The 20,886-nt window shown below is 42.8% G+C and overlaps 1 protein-coding gene across 3 annotated transcripts in view; it reads right to left on the bottom strand.

The window, feature by feature from the left end:
* The window catches only part of asap2a (ArfGAP with SH3 domain, ankyrin repeat and PH domain 2a), a 54,421-nt gene extending 43,746 nt beyond the window's left edge, over positions 1-10,675 (bottom strand). For all 3 annotated transcript variants that reach the window (XM_034576017.1, XM_034576019.1, XM_034576020.1), the window contains exon 1: positions 10,095-10,675. In XM_034576017.1, the coding sequence (XP_034431908.1) occupies positions 10,095-10,223 (129 nt within the window). In that variant the 5' untranslated portion in view covers positions 10,224-10,675. The remainder of the gene's footprint in view (positions 1-10,094) is intronic.
* Positions 10,676-20,886: the final 10,211 nt, after the last annotated feature.

Below are 20,886 nucleotides of genomic sequence, written 5' to 3'. Positions count from 1 at the left end.
TTAAGTCCCTAAAAACGACAAGTTTGGAAACGCTGCTGGCCCCATTTTAGTTTGACGTCTCGAGCAGAAACAGGAAACCAATAGCACAGTCGCCTGCATTCACTTTCTAATTGGTTCTTATCATTCTTATCACAAGTCCACTACCAGCGGTGAATGCAAAACACTGCTGACACTTACTGTCAGTAACAGTTCCACCTCATTGTGGGTCCAAGAAAAGAAATCCCTGCTCTTACTCTTCATCATTGCTGTTCCTCGTTTTTCTGTAACCAAGCAACCGACTGTATAGACAATCTGCTTACTTCAAAGGGGTAATACTTAAAAGACAAAGAATTTCCTTGTTAATAAAACCAATTCTAAATTGAATCAATAAATCTATACAAGGCATTTTGTACAGGCAGTTACATGGACTAACAAGTAGTTAGAAATGTCAAGTTTAATCTTAAGAATTCAACTTTTTCTTAATATTTGAACTTTATTCTCCAAATGCATAATGCTAAAAAATCTTACTCTCATACTTTCCTTATGCCTGGCCCTAATCTGTACGCACTAAACAGGACCTTTCAATGCAGTTTCTGTTCAGATGTTTCTGTCTGACATCTCATTTACCTACAAGCCTTCTGGTATTTTAGCACCGGGACACTTGCTGCTTTTACTGCTCCACAGGGAGCACAACAAAGGCCACTGTTGGACCAGTGCCTTGACCGCCAGCTGCCAGAAATCACACTGGGATGACAACATCAGCTGCAATAATTTTAAGTGTTAGAAAAAACAAACTTTCATGTTAACCACTTGGGCATTTTTCAGGATGTTTTACAAGGTGACAAAACCAGGCAGAACTTTTGTTTCCGTTTGGTTTTCCCAGACAGCTTCAGAGCCTCGTTGTTCTAAAGATCTGGGTTGTGGCAATGCATTTGTGTGTGTTGTGTAAAGAATCCCAATGTATTGTTTGTCATTGTTCTTAGCTGGCGAGCATTTCTTCACCCAACCTTAAAAAAGCTTAGAAAAAGAGGGATAAGTGTGAAATGCACACAATCAATCTATGTGTCAGACTCCGAAACAAGATGGATTTCAAAAGAGGCCTAAAGGGACCAAGTTTAAAAACCTGTTAAAATTGTCTCCCCTTCTCTGAGGGGAGTATTTAGTTCAGTTAATAAACTAGCAGGAGGCTGATAAAACCCACATTTAAAAGGAGGGGCTGGGAAATAAAGACCAAATGTGCTGCAACTGGAGGGGAAAATCTCCTCAGACTTCACATTGGATTCTCTGTTTGACTCTTTTCACGTAGACATACACTGCCGGTGTCAAGGTAGTAGTTCCAGAGGCAAAACACCCAACGGTTACCACAACATATTAGGAAATACGATGAGGCTTGAGAGAGAGAAAGAAAATGATCTGGAAAACACTGCAGTAAAACATTACAGCGAGTGTGACTATTGTGGGCTTGAGAGCACACTTCAGTCGCAAAAGACTCCTTTTGAACTTCAATGGGAGCTGGAAGCATGAAAAGAGTTTTCCTTGACATAAAACCAGCCCCTCCAGGAGTTTAGACTTCAGGAGAACTCCACCAGCCGTCTCTGCGGAGGAAACTTGCTGCATTGGTAAAATTTGATTTAAATAGTGCTGCTGCCTATTGTGCAGCCTGAAGACGTTTTGGGGATTATCAGATAATTTTGGAATGAATACATCATCACATGTAGAAAAAAGTAGGCTACATTCAGATGTTAATGAGCAAAAAGCCCTTGATTTGTCTGTTTAATTCCAGCATCATACAACAGATTTGTTTTGGTCCAACCTGAGTTAGAAACAGGCCAAGGAGCCTCTGTTGAAACCCCAACAGAGAAGAGGTCCAGGTCTGCTTTCTGAGTGAAAGTGACAGCAGGACAACACAATTGCGAGGACTCACCCTGTGCACCCCGCCCTGGCCCCAAGCAGAGCCGAGTGGCCAGGACTACAAATCAGTGACGGAGTTCATTAATGAAGAGGCAGGGCCTGTCCGCGAACAATAGCCGTCAACAGGAGCTGTCTCGGGCAATCTGGGCCGGGACACTCTGATGGATGAGAGGAACTTTGAGTTCCCATTTATCCCCAGTGCCCCCACTGTCCAGCCCCGTAACCTCTGTGTAGGACCGAGGGCAGCCAGTCTCCCCTTTCACCTCGATCCCCCTCACCATGTTGGACTGAGCGTTCATGATTTTTGCCCTGACATCCCTTCTTCAAACAAAACAGAATCACCAGGCCTGACAGTGGCCAACGGGCTCCACCCAATGGCAATCAATTCACAGCCACGTCCTGGTACGTTCACGCGTACCAGGACAGACAAGGACAGACACAAAATTGAGTGAAATATCACATCCTATCAGTCAAAGCCCCTCAGGGGATAAGAGAGATTATGGTTTGGAATCGATTGGGGCAGGACCATGACCTTCGCCCCTAGTAGATCAACTGGGAGGGCTGCTGCATAACAATGAGGGTCTGGTGAGAGCCTGTTTCAGAATGATAACACAAACACAGAATAACCAGGTCCTAGACGCTGGAGGCTGGGGGACACCTCTAATTTCAAACAAAGATCCCGAGGGAACGACTGCAGTAGCAGCCACCCAAAAAGGATGAAAAGGAAATTTGTTTTTACCAAGGTAAGCATTAATGCACCACTGAATCTTGCATTTGCTCAGCACATACAGTTAGTAACATCAGTACAGATGAGAAGCAAGTGCTTGAGCTCCCATGTTGTTTGTTTGGGATCATAACTATAACCCAAATTATACTCAAGCCTTGCAGCCCCTGACTCTAACCCCCTGACCTTTCAGTGCTCACCTATCTAAAAAGACCAATGATGTCAACATTGTGAAAAATGTGATTAAAAAATTGCATTTTTAAACAAGAATGTGCCCAGAACAGAATCTCATCAACAATTCTTACATAGAACCAAAGTGATCTTATTCAGGGTTTTGAAGAATGAATGCACTTGGCTTTGCTTCAGTGTACTTGGCCTCCTCTGGTGCATTAAATACACTGAAGCAAAGCCAAGGGACAGTGGGGACAGCAGATGTAGAGTGAGGGTGACAAGACTTTGTTCAGCCAGAAATCCCCATTTCAATTATAAGAGGCATTAAGCTTCTTAGGTGGTATACTGAAGACTGGTCAGTGTGGCTGGGGCTTTGGGCTGCTCACTTTGACCAGACTACACAATTAGGCCATGTGTGCATGAGAGCAGATAGATCTGTCCGTGTGCCTCTAAAGCTATTAGATGCGGATTGTCCCTGCATCGATAATCCTACTGTCTGAGGCCTTGTTAAAACTTTCCTCGAGGCCACCTGTTCCACGAGGGGCAGCTGTTGCTCACAGCCAGGCCACAGCCGGTCCTCCCAACCGTGCCTGGAATTGGAGGGAGGAATCTGGGCAGAGGAAGGCCAGGACCGAGAACAACTCCAGCGTCAACAGAAGCCGACAGACTGACACTTGGAGAAGAGTTACGAGAGCACACTTGCCTTCAGATGTTGACATATACCCCATAAATCATTGAACTTAAAATGAGATGTGTCAACACCAAGCAGAAGTACAGAAAAAATACATTTTGCTTTGCAACAACTGCAGAGAGCAAGCAGTGAAGCCACTGAGGCAGGTAGAAATTTAACAAGATATGATTATGTGTTAATACAAGATAAGAGTTGGACTAAGGTTAAAGCACATACTCAAAATGAGTGGCCTGAGATTAAGGTTGGAGGTGCTATAAAGGGATGAGAGACTAAAGCTGCTCACAGCAGGCGTTCATCAACTGCGTTTTAACGCCCATGAGTTCAATGAGAATCTGCTTACTGCTTCGAAAGCCTCATTACCTTGTTAGACACCAACATTGGAAAAGCTACAGACAGTCTGTGAGAACCAGACTGTGAGAACCAGCTGGCACTCAGTGCCAACAGTTACCTGTGCATGTCCTGAATGCCATCAGCATTCCCAGAGGTAATCCCCAATAATCTCCCAACTAAATCAACCACCAACATGCCTCACCAGTGCATAGCTGGCATACCGGTGTGGAGGACCTCTGTCAGAGGAAATAATAGCCTGATGGAAGAGTAATGATGCTAGTTTTAAGGACTGAGCCCCCCCGCAACACCAGTAATGGACCATGAAAAGCTGACTTGGCTATAAATAGCTGTTATTCATTGGCGAAAAATGAACCGGACAAAAGGATATGGGACAGAGGGAGAGGCCTCGTGGGCGAGTTTCCAACACTATAGGGACAGATAGACTGTGCAGCAGCTCTGTTTTCTCTATACGGATACAGGCCTGCAGTTTGTACATGAGTGTTGATGGTTATGTGGGCTCAGAGATATACCCTCTACAATAATGAAGCCCCATAAATATAATAAACCTAGGTAAATGCAAATCTACAAATATGAATCCAATATCATCACATTTTCTCATCAACCAATTGAATGAATAAATAAAACTTTGTATAGCACCTTTTATGCAGGTTCATGCAAGACAAACAAAAAAAAAAACTAAAATAATCAAATGTATATAATAATATAAAGCAATAAAATAGATTAAGTAAAATATTCTAATCAAAACCCAATTTAGAGAGGTCTGTGTTTAAAGACATCAACACTTTCAGCTGTTCTCAGATCCTCAGGGAGACTGTTCCAACACCTCGGAGCTTCAAACCTAAAAGCTGCCTCCACCAAAGTTTTCGTCCTGCCCTTTAGAACAAGTTATGAATGCTGGGAGACACTGATTGATGCCATGTACCTGTCCCTTGTATAAAAAAAATACACAGTGCTGGGGGGACAGACGGGCTCATCAAATACAGAACTTTGCTAACGGTCCAGGAAGACACGTGTATTTATGGAACAAACCAGGCAGTTTTCCGGCCTGTTTTTCTGGCAAGCTCCCTCTCCACCTGCCAAACAACTTTAAATCACAAAGCAGCCGTAATGTCATGAAACATATTGTGTCGCTGTCTGCTCAACAGTAAGCAGCTGACAGACTGATCAAAGGGCCACGCTGCAGACAATACAAAAGCTAGTCTTGAATGTCAAGTAGTGACGGCTGTTTTGCGGCCACAAGCCCTGATACTCAGCAATCTCCCGCAGTCTACTGTCTGAGTCAGATCCGTTGTCATACCCATTGATTCAGTCAGCCGACACTATGAGAGGGCCGTTGATGTGATATGCCGCGATCCCAATAACTGACCCACTCTAGAGAATTAATACACCATCAAAGCTTTAAACGTCCGCCACAGCCGCCCAGTGAGCTATGAGTGCAACGCCGTGATATTACACACATTTCATACCTGGGCTGGAAGTGGATGCACTTGAGATTTGTTCAAGGAGACAACGTTATTGATTGCATCGTTGCAGCAGTTTCTCTTTGTCTGGCAGGATTCAGTAACTGGGGCATAAAACAGTCACAGATGCAAAAATAGACCTCAGAAGACTTCAGCGTGAGCCAGTTTCTAGCCGCAAACAGACAATGTGTAGATGTCCTCGTGAGTTTTTCTTGGGTCAAACAAAAGGCACTCAGGAGAGGTCAGCTCTGCCTTAGGGGCTAATGCTTCCTTTCAATGGAACTTCTGAGGTCATTCAAATTTGAGCACTCAGTGTAAAAGTGGTTTCGCTCATAACAGTGGGTACATCCATAAGAACATGTTTTAGTTTTAAAACTGCTGGCTGTCCCAGACAAGCATTTTATCTCCATCCATAGTAACACACAGTATTAACTAGAAATACACATCACACAACTATTCACATACACTGGGCATGTGTTTAACAGGAAGTGGATAGACAACCTTTCGGTAGATTTCTTAGTTACAGAAAATACTACTCGCGAGATACAGCAGTGAAAAGTAAGAGCAGGAATTTCTTTATCTTGGACCAATGACAAGATTAAACTGACAAATAAGAACGAATCAGAAAGCAAATGCAGGTGAGTGTGTCATCGTTTCCAAACAACTTAGTTTCTGCATGTCCAGACTAAATCGTAGGCCAAGAGTTTTCAAACATATCTGAAGTTCTTTGTTTTAGGTGGTTGGGTGGAAGCCAGGGTTAAAGTTGATGCAGCCACTGACACCTCTTCAAATTTGTAGAATTCTGCGTCGCCTTTTCACCATTTCAATGTCACTAAACTAGAAAAGGAAAAACACGTCCAACAATAAAATGCAAACAACTTTTACAAGGAGCCACATTTTCAAAAACAGTCACAACACACTAAGTAAGAGCATTCAGAATGCCACAACAACAGGTCGATCAAATAGGCCAACATCAAATCAGAAAATCACAAAATTGTTATTGTCAGGAGTGGATCATATTATCAAGCAGTCAGCACTTGTTGTTTAGTTCATTTTAAATTAACCTTTGGGGAGAAACCAGATAGCCAGAGCTCTTATTCTTTGTGTTAAAAAAAAGTTTAGAGGAAGAAAAGTAGTGTTGTACAGCAGCACAAAGGAGGGGGGTCATGACGCAAAGCCTGTCATCCTCTTACTGGATAAACAGGTTTTTATTGGTGTGGTTTTACCAACACAAACACGCACACACATGCACAGAGGCTCAGTGAATAGCCTCTTAATAGCCAGCAGTTTAAAACTACTAGCCTAATTAAGATTATGTCCATTGCAGTTAAATTTAGAAAGAGATAATTACACTGCATTGTGCTGCCTTTTCACGTAAAACCTCTGAGTGCTTGAGTCCCCTCTCCTGTTAATGTGTTTAAAGGCTTCCTATAAACAACCAGACCCAGGTCAGTCTTACAGGTCCTCTAAGTAGGTGAGACTGGAAGTGCATCAGCTATTTAAAAAGAGCTCGAATGGGAAATTCAGATCATTAAATGCAATTTATTTCATACATTTGGATCAAGATGGTCTGATAGACAGAGACGGAGATGTATGTCTTTAACGGGATGAGGAATCCCATAGGCTGCACTCTGTCACTATATAATTTATTAATTTATTTTTGATAAATGTTTCTACCGATATATCAGTCTGGCTCTTATTTTCATTGGTAACAGCATTAAGACCAGAACGTCTTTTTAATTTGTTTCAAACTGTAAAAACTCAAAAACATCTGGAAAAGCAGATTTTCACAATAACAAAGACTCTTCTACTCTCCAACAAATGTATCTCCCTTGTTCAATTGACCAATGTCAAAGCAGAGCTGATGAATTAGACCAAATATAAGGTTTTGTGTAAAGAACAGGATGTGCCTTCACCTTCTTCTAATGCTTTACTGATTGCCCTTCCAGAAAATGGTGTCAAAATTACCACATGTTGACGAATGGAATTATATTTCTAAAATATCTAAACAACAACTTAAGTCTTGAAGTCAGCAAGAAAACAGACAGCCCCTTATAGAACCTCAGAGGTGCCAGGTCTCAAAGAAACACAGGGCGTCTTCTGAAATAATACACCAGCCCGCTGCAGCATCACAGAACACAGTGCTGCTTCAATCAGCCTGTCCGAAACTGTCAGTTCAAGGGTACAAACTGAAAGGTGAGCGCTTATTTAACAAACCGCTACTGTGGGGAAAAAACAGAATCAGCACAATGTTGGAAAACTCAGTATAATGCTGAAAACAGCAAAATCGGATATTCGTATTTTTCCGAATGAATATACAGTAGGCAGATGTGTGATTATATTCCTCAAGGGTGAAAGAGTCATCCTCCTGATGGTTGGTCAAAATGCAAACAGAAAGACACTGTTTTGTAAACTAGGAAAGATGGACGCTGCCTGTGTACGTACATATGTAGATGTGTTTTGGGTTGCGTGCTTGTGTTTGGTGGCTTTAGGCGGGCCTGGCAGACAATAAGTGGAAGTGTTCCCCTGTTTCCACTGCAGCGTTTAATTGGTCAAACAGACACAGAGTGACTGAGGTCTTGTTGACCAAACAATAAGGGCTTGTGTTCCCTGAGCCTGAGCGTGGGGAGGTCAATGTGATACGACAACACGCTACTCTGCGTCTCCACCAACAACAATTCAGCAGCTTCGACTGCAGCGCGACACTAAAACAAAGCTGCTGAATTGGATCCCCGGTCCAACAATTCACCCGCACAAGCCTGCTATTACAGCTGTTTAAAAAGGAGTAATATCCACACATTTATCTGCTTACTTCCCCAGAAAAGCACATTCCACTACTCTTAGTAATGCTGAAATCATTCCCAACAGCAGATTAACTGCTATTTTTAAAACAAGAAGCAGCAGCAGCAGCAGCAGCAGCAGCAGCAGAGGTTTGAATGAAACGGTGCGTAGCAACATGTCTGACGCCCGAGTGAAGCACCTGTCAGCCTGAGCAGGTGTACGTCTGGCTCACGCCTCCACACAGGCAGGTTAAATATAAAGCCACAACCCTCACTTAGGTGTAGAGGATCAGGGGGCTTAAGGTGACGTTGACACTGAGCCCAGATGTGGATTAACCGAGTCCAACTGGCATTAGACGGCAACGACTTATCTCGTCTCTGCATATCTTGCATTCAGACATCTGTTTTTACAATTTAACACAAGGTGTAAGCCACACATTTGTCTTGATCCAATCTGGGCGCAACTTTTCCTCATTGGAACCAGGAAGACAGGGGTTTTTTTCTTCACTTTCCTCACACGTCACCTCAATACCTACAAGCGGCGCAGAGACACACTAACACACATAACACATCGAGGCAGCTCATGTGGGAAATTCTATTTTTACCGTCAGGCAGGGCGAGGCAGTGCTACACAGCAACACAAAGTAGGGAAACTGTAACAAGGCAGGGAGGGAGGGCTGTCAGGGAACAAAGCGGAAGTGTCCTTCCTCCTGATGACCTGCAAGTTGGAGGAGGAACACAAAGTGCTCTGTGTGTGTGTGTGTGTGTGTGTGTGTGTGTGTGTGTGTGTGTGTGTGTGTGTGTGTGTGTGTTTGCATGCAGAGTAGCTCTGCAGCAGCAAACTGGGGCAAATCCATGCTATTTATCCCACCTTTTAACTGCAGGATTAATCAGTAAGCAAACATACTCTGTATGACTGCTGCAGGAATGTGGTGTATGTGTGCAGACGATTGTGCTTTCTTTGTGTGTATATTCTATACTATACTATTTACCTTGAAATGTAATTGCGGTTTCTTTTTCTCAGTGTGTCTCCTCTTTTTATCCATCTTGTGTGTGTGTCCAACATCCTAGAAGAATGATCCATCCTATGTTTCTCTTCCTCCCCCCCCCCCCCATTAAAAAGGATGTTTATGGAGTTTCCCTTATCTGATGAATATACTACAAACCTGTAAAGCCCTTTGAGACAAAACAGGATTTATGATTTGTTTTAGCTTTGTACTGTAAATGAACTTGACTATAGGAGCTCTTACTGGCTCATCCTGGAGGGGGACGGGTCAAAATCAACTTCTTGATGAAAATCATTGCACAGTGGCACATTTAAAATCACACTGTGATGAAAATCTGGATGTGCAATGGCTGAGTTAATTAGAATATCAATTGGGCGCATAATGAATATATGAAAGTGAAAGTGTGGGGGGGGGGGGGGCAGATTATATTGAAATTAAACAGGGATGACTTTACAGCTTTATAACAACCCTTTTTTTCACTTTCTCAGTTTCACTTTTTTGAAATACACTGCCATGTTAGTCTTATGCACAACTTTGTATAGCTTCAGTTATTTATCTTTAAATCTGTATTCATATTGGGCTTCGATACTCTTTCAATCACCTTATACTTAAATATATTTGTATTGTCAGTATCTCCATTAGCACACACTTCTTCACAGTGACAGCTTTGTAGTAGTTCTGGTGGCGAGACTTTCATCTCACTGCAGTGAACTTACTCTCCACTCATTTTGACCTTTTATTATTCTTATGCTCTTGTGTTTGACTGTTTTGTGTGTTGTCTTTCTATCTATCTATCAATGGAGTATACAGATCTATCTATCTATCTATCTTGCAACATTAAGAATATTCCATTTCCTCAACTTAAATCCTTCACTAGGTCAAACATGATCAGGATTATGGTCAATTTCATGATCAAGAGAAAATAAGTACCCATGATGGACGTTTGCATTATCATATGTGTGGGAAATGGGGGTTAGGGGCACAACCACATGTCTCTCCCCCCCCCCCAGAGTCACTCACCTCCTCCAGGGCAGCCACTGTGTTCCTGCAGTGGGACATCCTGGTGGTGAAGTTGGAGGCAGTGGGCGACTTGTAGTCTTCATTCGTCTCCGCCACAAACTCTGAAACTGTGATTTGGTCCGGCATCATTAATCCCTTAGCTGCTGATAACAAGGAGAAGAAGGAGACGCACTACTTTCTCTGATCCGCTCTCCCTCTCTGGTCTGTAGTTTAAGGACAGAGAAGTTCACAGTGGTAGCAGCGGGAGTGTCTGTGAAGGTCCCCTCGGGTAGTAAACCATCCCCGGGTGTGTGTTTATGTCATTTCCCTCGTTAGCTCCACACACGGTCCGGTGCTGCACGTTGGCTCCGTGCGCTTCCACAGGGGGATGGAGCTTCTTATCCCTTCCGCCTTTCAGCCCCGCTTGCTCCGGTTTTAACACCCCAGTCACGCGGCTCGTCCTCCGGCGGCAGGTGAGGGTGAAGCTTCCCTCTCTCGGTGCTTGTTTTTTTCCCCCGCTAACGTGCGACAGAGCGGGGCGAGCAACTTCTTCTTCCAGCGTCCGAGTCCCGGGGAGACGACAGCGATTCAACGGGAGCGCAACAAAGTGACAAAGGTAGAGGAGGGGCAGCGGTGGAGGCGCGGCAGCCAATGGGAGGCGCCCGTTGGTAATTAGGAGCCAATCGCGAGCGGAGGGCGTGGTATCACGATGCCTTCACACGCTCCTCGTAATCGGGATTTTTCAAAAAGTCGCCTTTTAACGGTGGCCGAGAGAGCTCTACGCACTGCAAATGAAGAAAACAACACATTGAAGAAAACACGTGCTAATTAAGAAAACAACTTCATCCATTTGACGACACGCGCAACACAAGTTGCAACACAAGTAAAGTCAGAAAACAACTTCATCGATTCGTAAACGACAACGGAAATGTTCCAGGGGACCCAAAAAAGTGATGAACCTGGCTGTAGTTGGTCAAGTTATTGAAGTCTGCTACTTGTCAGTGGTGATGGAACTTCACAAAGTATTGAACTACGGCTAGGTTCATCACATTTTTGGGCCCCCTGGAACATTTCCGTTGTCGTTTTCGCTATTAGCAGCGCGTTTCAGTATTTGCATGTGTTGAGACTTGTTGCAGCGCATGAGTCATCAAATTGATTAAGTTGTTTTCTTAATTTGCACATGTATTTTTCTAACATTTCAGAAGTAAAATGTTTCAAAAAGAAATATGTTATATTTTATATGTCAAAACTTCATTGGCTTGAATTTTTGTCAGCAGCAAGTTTCAGGTAGTATGGTAGAGTAAAAGAATAAACGAGTGGTTGTCGATCATGACAAATAGCCTTGATAGTTAAGAACACACATACCAAGTGGACCTTTATTAGTAAAGTAAAACTTTTTTTATTGTAGAATAAGTATTAAAAAATTCCAGTTTCAATGTTAATACATGAGCTGATGTGTCTTCTTCAGAGAAAGATAAAAACCTTTCTCATCAAGTCCTTAGGTCAAGTGGTTGTCACTTGATTACTCCAGTGCAGTCTAATGTCTAATGAATATATTTCCCGACAGCACTTGAAAGCAACATCTTGATTACAGCCCCACTGGGAGTTTCTTAAGGTGGAGACATGGGTGGAGATAAGGAAATAAATAGAAATGTGAAAATTATTCAACAACATATTGAAAGTGTAGTTTACTGTGTGTTTCTGTGCATACATCTGTCATTTATGTTGTGTTTGTCTGTTGAGTTGTGTTAAAGATGCATGTAGTGTTAAGTCTGATCACACAGGCTGTACCATGAATGATTAGCCTAATGTTGCAACATTAGGTTTTTTGCACAGTTTAGAGAAGATTTAGAGAAAAGGGAGGAAGAACAAACCTTGGATTTCACTATTTATGAATGAATATGAAATGCACACTTATAACTAGATTATCTGGAGCTAGTTACAGCAGAAGTAACAGGAAGTCAGCAACAGGTGCCTGGATTGTAGTGTCTCAGGTTTTTGGATCAAGCAATGTTATTTCTCCTTAATAAAAACTACACTGCAGTGTAAATTTCATTCTGTGAGACCTTTTTAAAAGACAGCATTTCATTTGACTTTAATAAAATAACATTTGAATATGGCTTTTCCAGATGCTTTATCTTCAGACATGCAGCAACAAGTTGTTAAAAGCCCTAAAATGGAAAATACTCCATTATTCACGCTCCTGCTCAAAGAGCTCACCATCTGTGTTTCCTTGATTCAGAATTCATTTAATGGATATGAAGTCAATCAATTAGGAGGTTTCAAGTGAACAAACTCCCTCTCTGAGATGTAAAAACAGGTTCACGATGCTGCCCCTTATGTAATCCAGAAAAACTCATTGTAACAGAAAAGGGATCGAGACATTTGTCGAGACATAAGCCTGAGCCGGATAAGCACTGACGCTGGTAATGAGACCTGATAGTGTGGTATCACAGGGAACCAGATAGAAAGGCTAATTAGACCAGTAATTAACAGAGTGCTATCAATTTTGTATCCTTGTGTGCTCCAGAGTTTCACATGAAAGCAGCTACTGCAGACGCCCCATGTGAGAAGATGTTTAACATTTTCAATATGCCACAGCCAAGAATAAAAATGAAAAAAAATAAAAACACTGAAAACATGCTATCATTGGACACTGTCTGAGACCTGGGAAGACTCTCTCCCATGCCTGAATTTTGGTCAACAGGATTTTTAAAAACAACTTCTCCCAAAGCTACAGGTTTTTTTCCCTTTCCTGGGCTTTGGGATGAAGAATCTTCTGGTGTTTCCCAGCTCCTCCGGCCCCGACAGGACGGCTACCGGTATAAATAGTATCTCAGCGGCCGAGGCAAAAAAACCATGGGCAGCCTTTAAATCACAATCTGGGCAGTGTTCACACATTCTTTCAGCTCTGCAGCGTCTCCTGGCAAGCTGCTAAATGAAGAGCCCGGGACCCAGGCTGACCCTGAGTGGCGACTCGGGCCTCGACTCCCTTATGAAACGAACACACACACACACTCACACACTCCCGATGAACATCTGCTATCCAGAGACACAGGGAGTGAGGTCAGCAGCACCAAGCAACACCAGCTTTGCTCTTCACGACCGACATGGCTTTATGTATTCAGCACCATCTGCCTTTCTGAATGCGGGGTTTGAACTTTAAATCATGACCAAACCAAACCGAAAATATAAATTTTCAGACATGAACTCCAGAAAATGTCTAGAAAATTGGGTTTCACACATGAATAATGCAGCAGGAGACTGGCCGGGTCGGATTCTTTCAAATCAACTGGGAAATTTCCGTAACATTCAGGTGAGGGGTGGCGTCTGGGTAGCGAATGCAGGACACGACAAATCGATTTTCGCTGCAGCTCAACACCAGCGTCAACCCTTTTCCCCAAAAGACAAACATCTTTTCCGGTGTCTTGTGTTATGTCTTCTCACATACAGCGCCTCTTGAAAATTTCAGGAGAATATCTGGTATTCAGAACATGTCGGAAAGTAGCTTATAGCCCCTTTTACACTGATAAAACCCCACTAACATCTGGCTTTGGTCTGCTATGGGAAAGGACACAATCAGTATTCACTCCCGGTTCCAATGACTCTGCAGGAGACACAGGTTTTAATTGGCTCTGGCTCTGATTGGCAGTGATGGAAGCAAAACTCCAGGGTGAATGCAGTAATTTGGCAAGTGAGGTGAGAGAGCTCCTCCGTTTTCCTTGTGCTCTTTTATGTTGAGTCAGTTTGCATCAGTTTGAATTTCCCCCAGATAAAGTGCTGCACTGGATACCAAGGTGCATCGGGTCATTCAGCAGCTACAGGATGAGAACATAATATGAGAAGCACATTTTGTATTTTATATGACGTGGAAAAACACAACCAGGCATCTCAATGAGGGATCATAAAAAGGAAACAAGGAAGCACTATTTCTGTAAAATGTACTGTGTCATGAATGTAGCCTTTGAATAAATAATATTCTCCAAATATAATCACAGGAGATTTGCCTTTTAAAGCCCTATTTGCTGCTCCCTCTGAAAAAAAAGGTGCCAAAGCAGCTGCTTTATTAAAGCGAACAGAGGCCTCATTCACCAGCGAAGCCCATCCTCAATATAGACCTAGTTTGCATGCAAACAACTCACAGCCTTGAGTAGCAAGTCGGAGTGGAAATTGTCGGATCTGCTTTGGCTATGGCTGCTGCATTTGAACATTTTGGAGTGATTTATCGAGACACAAAAGTAAAAACGTCCACATTATCCACTGCCTTTGGTGCACAATTTTCCACTTTTGTTTAAAAAGCAAAGCTGATCTGGTGAAGAACAAACCAAAACCAAATGCAACCAGAACCAGACGGCTGCAGGCAGAACAATCGCCAAAGCAGATGTCACACTGTACCCACACACACTCACACACACCCACACACGCAGAGACACTCTGAGAAAAGCTGTTTGTAATTTGTAAATGTGAATTTCACCAGAAGAGGAAAAGCACAGGGTGTGTCAGTCCTCCCATTCTTTGGTCAACGCGAGCCACAGACATCCAAAGTGTTTGCAGGAACAGACAACATAGCACAGCAAATACAGGGGGGTTGGGGGGGGGGGGTTGGAGTACTGGAGTCACTTTTTCCTAATTGCTCTGCCATGACATCATGATTGTGGAACAGGTGGGATCACCTCACAGTCCAGCGTCCTGTGTTTCAAATAAGAGGAATGAAAGACGTCTTTGTTCAAAGTCATTTGCAACTGATTCTAACCGTCCAAATTTTCCAGCACGGCGGTAAATGAAACGGGGCCGAGCTCGGGTCCTGAAACACTGAGATGTGGAGGAAGTTCTCTCAACGTCTCCCCGATCACATCACTGACTAAAGGCTGCATTAAAAGAAGAGCTTGTTACACAAACGAGTTGGCTGCATGAGCTGTGCCCGGTGATCCTGAGCGAGAGCTTGCACACGCTGGGATTCCTAATGGGAGAGGGAGGAAGGGCTTTTAACGGGGGGGGGGTGGGGGGGGGGGGGGGGGGGGGGGGGTGCTCAGACGAGGGCAGTGAATTGTAACCAACCTGGATCCTTTCTCCCAGAGATGAAGCTCAGTAATGAATTCAGGGAAAGTGTGAACCAGTGGATTCTATATGAATGGATGCTCTGTGCAGGCGTCTTCCTATTCACAGAGAAGTGATCATCACATTGTACTATACTGTTGTATTTCAACACTGATGCAGCCATTCAGACTGTTTAGAAAAGTGCTGTAGAAATAAAGTTTGTATCTATTTGCATTATAAGTGAAACTCCAGCGAGCATGGATTCTCCTTATAGCTTATTTCCTATTCCCATGATATTATGACTTTTTTCTCATTCAATTATGTCTTATTCTTGTAATCGTAGAATCAGATTTCGACTAAATTCTCGCAATATTAGAAATTATAATTTATCTTTTTCAATATTGCCCTAAGGCTCCTTGGTGTCATATAGCTCATTATCTTCAACTCGGGAGAAAATGTCAATTAAGGTCAAAGGTCACCATTTGAGGCAATTACCCAGTGTTTGGTTAACAGTGAACTGGTGGAGATTAAAACATCTCCTGTCCTATGTGGCAGATTATAATATATGGTCGGTATGCTGCATTGTATAATAGATTGTTTTTTTTTTGTGGAGCAACAAATAAAGCAGGAGATTTTTCTCTTCCAGGGCTGAGCGCAGCGTTTTTCCATTAACGTCCAAATCTGAGCACGCCCACACACTTCAACCACAAAACAGTCCGGCTCCTGGTCTCCATTTAACCTTGCCACCTTGAAGGACACCCAAGAAATAATGTTCGGTGAAATAATTGCCTGACATTTTTTGCCAGCACCCACCACACACACCCATCTGGGGGATGACTGCTAAGAGCTGGGGGTCTGCAGCTGCTTCACTATCATCATTAGGAGCAAGTGGCTTTTACAGTAATTATTGCTCCTCTTAGGATTTGGCCCCATGAGCCTGAACATATCGAGTGTCCCTGTTCTTCATTATATTCTGACAGGCAGCTTTTCAACCAGCCCCATCCTTCCTCAGTTTCCTAGTTACCATAACTTGAAGTGTTTAATCATGCATCTCACTTCCAGGATTCCACTCTACCTCCCCTGGAGAAAAATCTCTGCACCGCTGTTTATCTTGCATACTGCAGCAGAACAAGTTGCTGGCTTTATCTCATCGTGTTGTGATGCAAACCGTGTTATTCAGTGCCCCCCCGAGACAGTGTTAGGATAGGACAGTGCCAGTGAACTCTCACCGGTCCCTGAACTAATAAAAAGTCAGTGGTGGTGAATTCTCCCTCTGTGTGTGCTGCTGATCATCTCCTCTGGGCCCCGAGCAATGTAAACCACAGGATATTAATTGTTAAACCACAGGACAAACACACACACACGCGATTATGATCTGAAAAATCTTAGCAATGTATCCCCAGTGTCCCTTTATTGGAAATATAACACTGCTCATACCACAGCTGTTTTAGACCATTTGTTTAGATAACAAATTATATTACATTACCTTCAATTGGCCGAATCGTCTGTCCAAAGCAACATACAGTATAATAGATGCATTCAAACTCAATGGGAACAATGACACTGTCTTGGAAAAGCCCAGGAAAGTGATACAATAAAAGTTCCTGGATCTGCAGCAAATTTGAATGAGTTGTTCCCTGACCCATCTCGTAATTGTTGCATTATCCTGCTAACAAACAAACTGACAAGGGTGAAAACATAACCTCCTGGTCAGACGTAATATGGCCAATTAAAGGTAAATCAAAAGCACTCACTGCACTGTATACCTTACTGTATCTACTCTCCAAATCAATGTCACATATGGTCAGTGCAAACATTTAGAAGAAAGCTGACAATACAAAATGTGTCCATTATTACAGCATCATCTTTCCTTTATTTTTTTCAATCCTAGGTTCCTGCAAATCACTTATTCCAGGGCTTCATGGAGGACAAAAGATGTTAAGTTCTGTGTCACAACAGTCATGACCAACAGTGACATGCAAGAGACTGATATTATCCCTCCTTCATTTAAATTTACAACCATACACATAAATATATGGAGCATAGATTCAATAGTACCCTCATTTGCACCCAAGGCATTCCCAGTAGCTCTGAGAGGAGACCACATGTCAAATCGCTGCTTCAGGAAACTGCCAGCCTCTTGAAGCTGGATCTCCCCGGCTCATCCACGTTACTTCAATTTAACCCAAAGTAAACATTTAACCCGACTTTATGACGGAATCAGCACCGTGAATCCAAATCAGCCTCACTGACAGTCCTGTAAACTCCCGGAGCGGCTGCCGTCACGGTGCAGACTCCCAGAGCTGTGTTGCATCTGTTCAGACTCCACAACCGATGAGTTGAAAGCCTCTCAGGCTTTTGAACTCGAGTGAGGGGATCGTGGTGGGAGACGATAGAGGATGAAAGTGTACCTTTCGGGTGTTTGCTTTTCTTCTCTGTGTGGGATTAACGTCGCAATCTTGTATCCAAATACTCAAGAGTGTGATAAAGGAGGCGAGGCAACAGTATGATGTTCCTCAGGAAAGAATAACGTGAATGAAGCCTTGTGTGTGCAGTGAATCTGCTGGAAATCCTCCTGGGAATGCTAATGGAGGAGAAGTGAGTTCAGTCCATGTAACTCAGTGATTGTATGTATGAGCAGGTCAGACAGAACAGTGCGTAGAGTGTAAACCACACATCCATTATCCGTTGTGAGAGAGAAGAGAGAAGCTAATTATGAGAAACCTGTCCTTCAGTGAACGATATTGCAGCAGTAAAGGAAAGACTGGATGAATGTAAGAGAGAAATGGAGGATTGTCATCTTTTCTGCATCAGATCAATACTCAAGCCAACAGGAACATTTTTCATCCGCCACAATTTGCTTATTAAAAAATGTCCATGATAGATCCCTTAATTACCTCCACCAATGAAGCTATGTCTTCGTACGTGCTTGAGCAAAAATTACTAAACTACTTTAGTAATTACAAATTTCCATGAAATTGACATAAAGAAGAACCGTGTAAATATTGGTGCAGATTCAGATCAGGAAATAACTCATGGATCTTAATGAAAACAATCTGGCATTTTAGGGGACTGATATTTATGATTGTGTGCAATTTGGTGCAGGACTTCTGCAGGATTATGCAAAATGTACGGAGCTGATATTTACCAAACATGGTGGACAAAGGAGGCTGGACTAGCGAGACGAGAAAGGACAAAGGAGGGCGAGACGACACATGAGTTGAAACTTAAAGGTTCATTTTTCTATATACTCCACTCTGGAGGTCTTTACACTGATCTCCCAACGTGGAGAATTGTCAGCGAGCAGGAGCATATTGATCAGGTAACACTATTTATTGATTGGAAAATATGGCGTTGGTCTCAAGCAACATCTCAGTGATTCCTGCAGGTTGTATTGCTGAGCTATTTTCAGTTCTGATCCTAATGTGCTCCCAGACAGTTCCCTCTGGAGAACCAGTGAGTGGGCCGACGCACTAAATAAGCTGTGTCTGCAGGCATCACTCCAACAAGATGGAGAGGAAGAGAGTGGAGACGGAAATACATTGGAACATAAGAAACATTAGGATTGTAGTGGACTCGTCCAGTGGGCCCTGACACCAGACACTTCCTGTCTGATCTGCAAAGAGAAACGCTCCATGTCCCTGGAGGAGCACAGAACATGAACTTCTGACTATATAAGGAGCTTATGTACTTTGTCACCACAATACAGATCAGCCACACAGGCTGGCCTGTAAATAAATATCAGTCACATGGTGATGGAGTGGACTTTGTGAAGAGAGGGGGGAGGAAAAGGAAACAAGAAAATGATCAAGGAGGCTGAAAGCAGAGGTTATCACACGTGTGTACACTTGTGAGTTCCCTGGTCTTCATTATGAATGAGTGGGAACCTCCAGTGACTCCTATGCTCCTACAGCCTTTTACATAGATTAGAGGCTTTGTGTCTCCCTGCTCCTTCCCTCCGTCTCTCCTCTGCCCTCTAAAGCCGAGCTCTATGGGCGGAGTATCAGTCTGTGAGAGAGGCGGCGAGGAAAGGGGCTGGTGTTGCCATGACGATGCCAACTTAACCACACTGTGCGCGTCCTCCTGATTGAAGTTTAAACGTAGAACAAGCCGAGACAAAACAAAAAGGTGTTTGAGTGGAGTGACATGAATGCACTGGATCTCTGTGTGGCTTTCTGCTTGTGTCACACTCCCTCCTCCTTTGTGCAGTTATGAATGATTAATGGTGATCATATAAGAGCTGTAGTAAGTGAAGTGCACGTTGTCCACTGAGGACGAGACAAGAGACTTCAAGAGCTCAGCACATATGCAAATATATTTCTTAATATTACAATCATTTCTGGGATTTCACATGCTGTTTTCTTTAACATTTGATGAAACCCTTTTGCTTTGAAAATGATGCACAGCCTCAAATGACCTTGTGATACACCAGTGTTTGTTAGATAACGCATTAGGCCCATCCCTCACAGGCAGGTACACACAATATATAGTGAGGGAAAATAATAATACATTTTTATTTATGAAGCAGCTTCAATAATACTTTACATACAGTTTGAGGTCTAACTAGTTTAATCCTTAGGATAATATTTATTTATCGTGGGGTTGAGACATTTCACTCATGCTCATTTAACACACATCCAATTGAATTAAACCCATGTATTTCATTACTAATTCATATTTAAGGTGCTCAATGCCCTTTTTTTTATGTGGAGCTCCATATCCTCCTCATTTCCCCTCTTCCTTTACCTCTGCTCAGATGTAAGTATCCAGCTTTGATGTGATAAGTGGAACCTGTCCACCAGGACGCCTGAAGGCCTTCACTGTTTATTGCTCCACTGCCTCAGTTCCTCATCCTCCCTTAATTCTTTCTGGCAAACGTCGCCTTTTCTCTGTAGCCAAACATATATGAGACGTCACATATTATGTTATGTTGTACATCTGTTTTATGAGTTGATTTTCTCCATGATAAGAACTGAGTGAGAGATATAGTTTCATGTGTGTAAGTCCAGCGTCAACTCTAGTCTATATAAGGTGAGAGGTATATGCATTGTCTTAGTCCTTTTGAAATAGAAATCAGATTTATTAGCGTCAAATGTTTCCCGTCAGAATTTCATTGCACCAGTGTCAACATGATAAATCCATCTATATTTATCAATCTCTCACAGATGAAAAGTATATACCAGTAATTACTTGTGTGATGGCACAGTTTATGTTGTGAATAGTTTGGTCTTGATTCATTCACTCCCTATAATTGGTTTTCCATTCTGGTACTTGACACGTTTGAAGGCTTTGTTATGATCCAGGAAATCTGAATGAACCAAAGTGCAAAAACGTCAGTCCAGCCAGATGGACTGTTCTTGTTACTAAGTGCTGCTCTCTACTGGCAACGTTGAGTGGGTGCAGATAACTTCCCTGCTTCATTCATTCAGAAAGAAAGAAATCAAAAAAGAAAGAAATGTAAATTCATCGAAAAACCATTGAATCTACACAATTCAAAGCTTGATGACTTGAGAATATGATGTAAACGTATTCTGTGTATGTCCTTGATTTTAACCCTTTCTATTTGAAGTATATGCCTCATTGTATTTGAAGAGGAAAATGCATTTACGTAGGATGCTGGGAATCGCTATAACCAGTAGGTGGTGCTGATAGACAGTGGACACTAAAAAGGAAGGCTGCTGCAAGTTTCACTTCCACCAACAATGGACACGGAAGCTTTAGAACTGGACCATGGAGCAATATAAGAAGGTGACCAAGTTGGACGACTTTACATCAT

Source organism: Hippoglossus hippoglossus, chromosome 22, assembly GCF_009819705.1.
Source record: "Hippoglossus hippoglossus isolate fHipHip1 chromosome 22, fHipHip1.pri, whole genome shotgun sequence".
NCBI classification, from domain to species: Eukaryota; Metazoa; Chordata; class Actinopteri; order Pleuronectiformes; family Pleuronectidae; genus Hippoglossus; species Hippoglossus hippoglossus.
The sequence above is the reverse complement of the archived record's forward strand: the minus strand, read 5'-3'. Positions and strand labels throughout refer to the sequence as shown.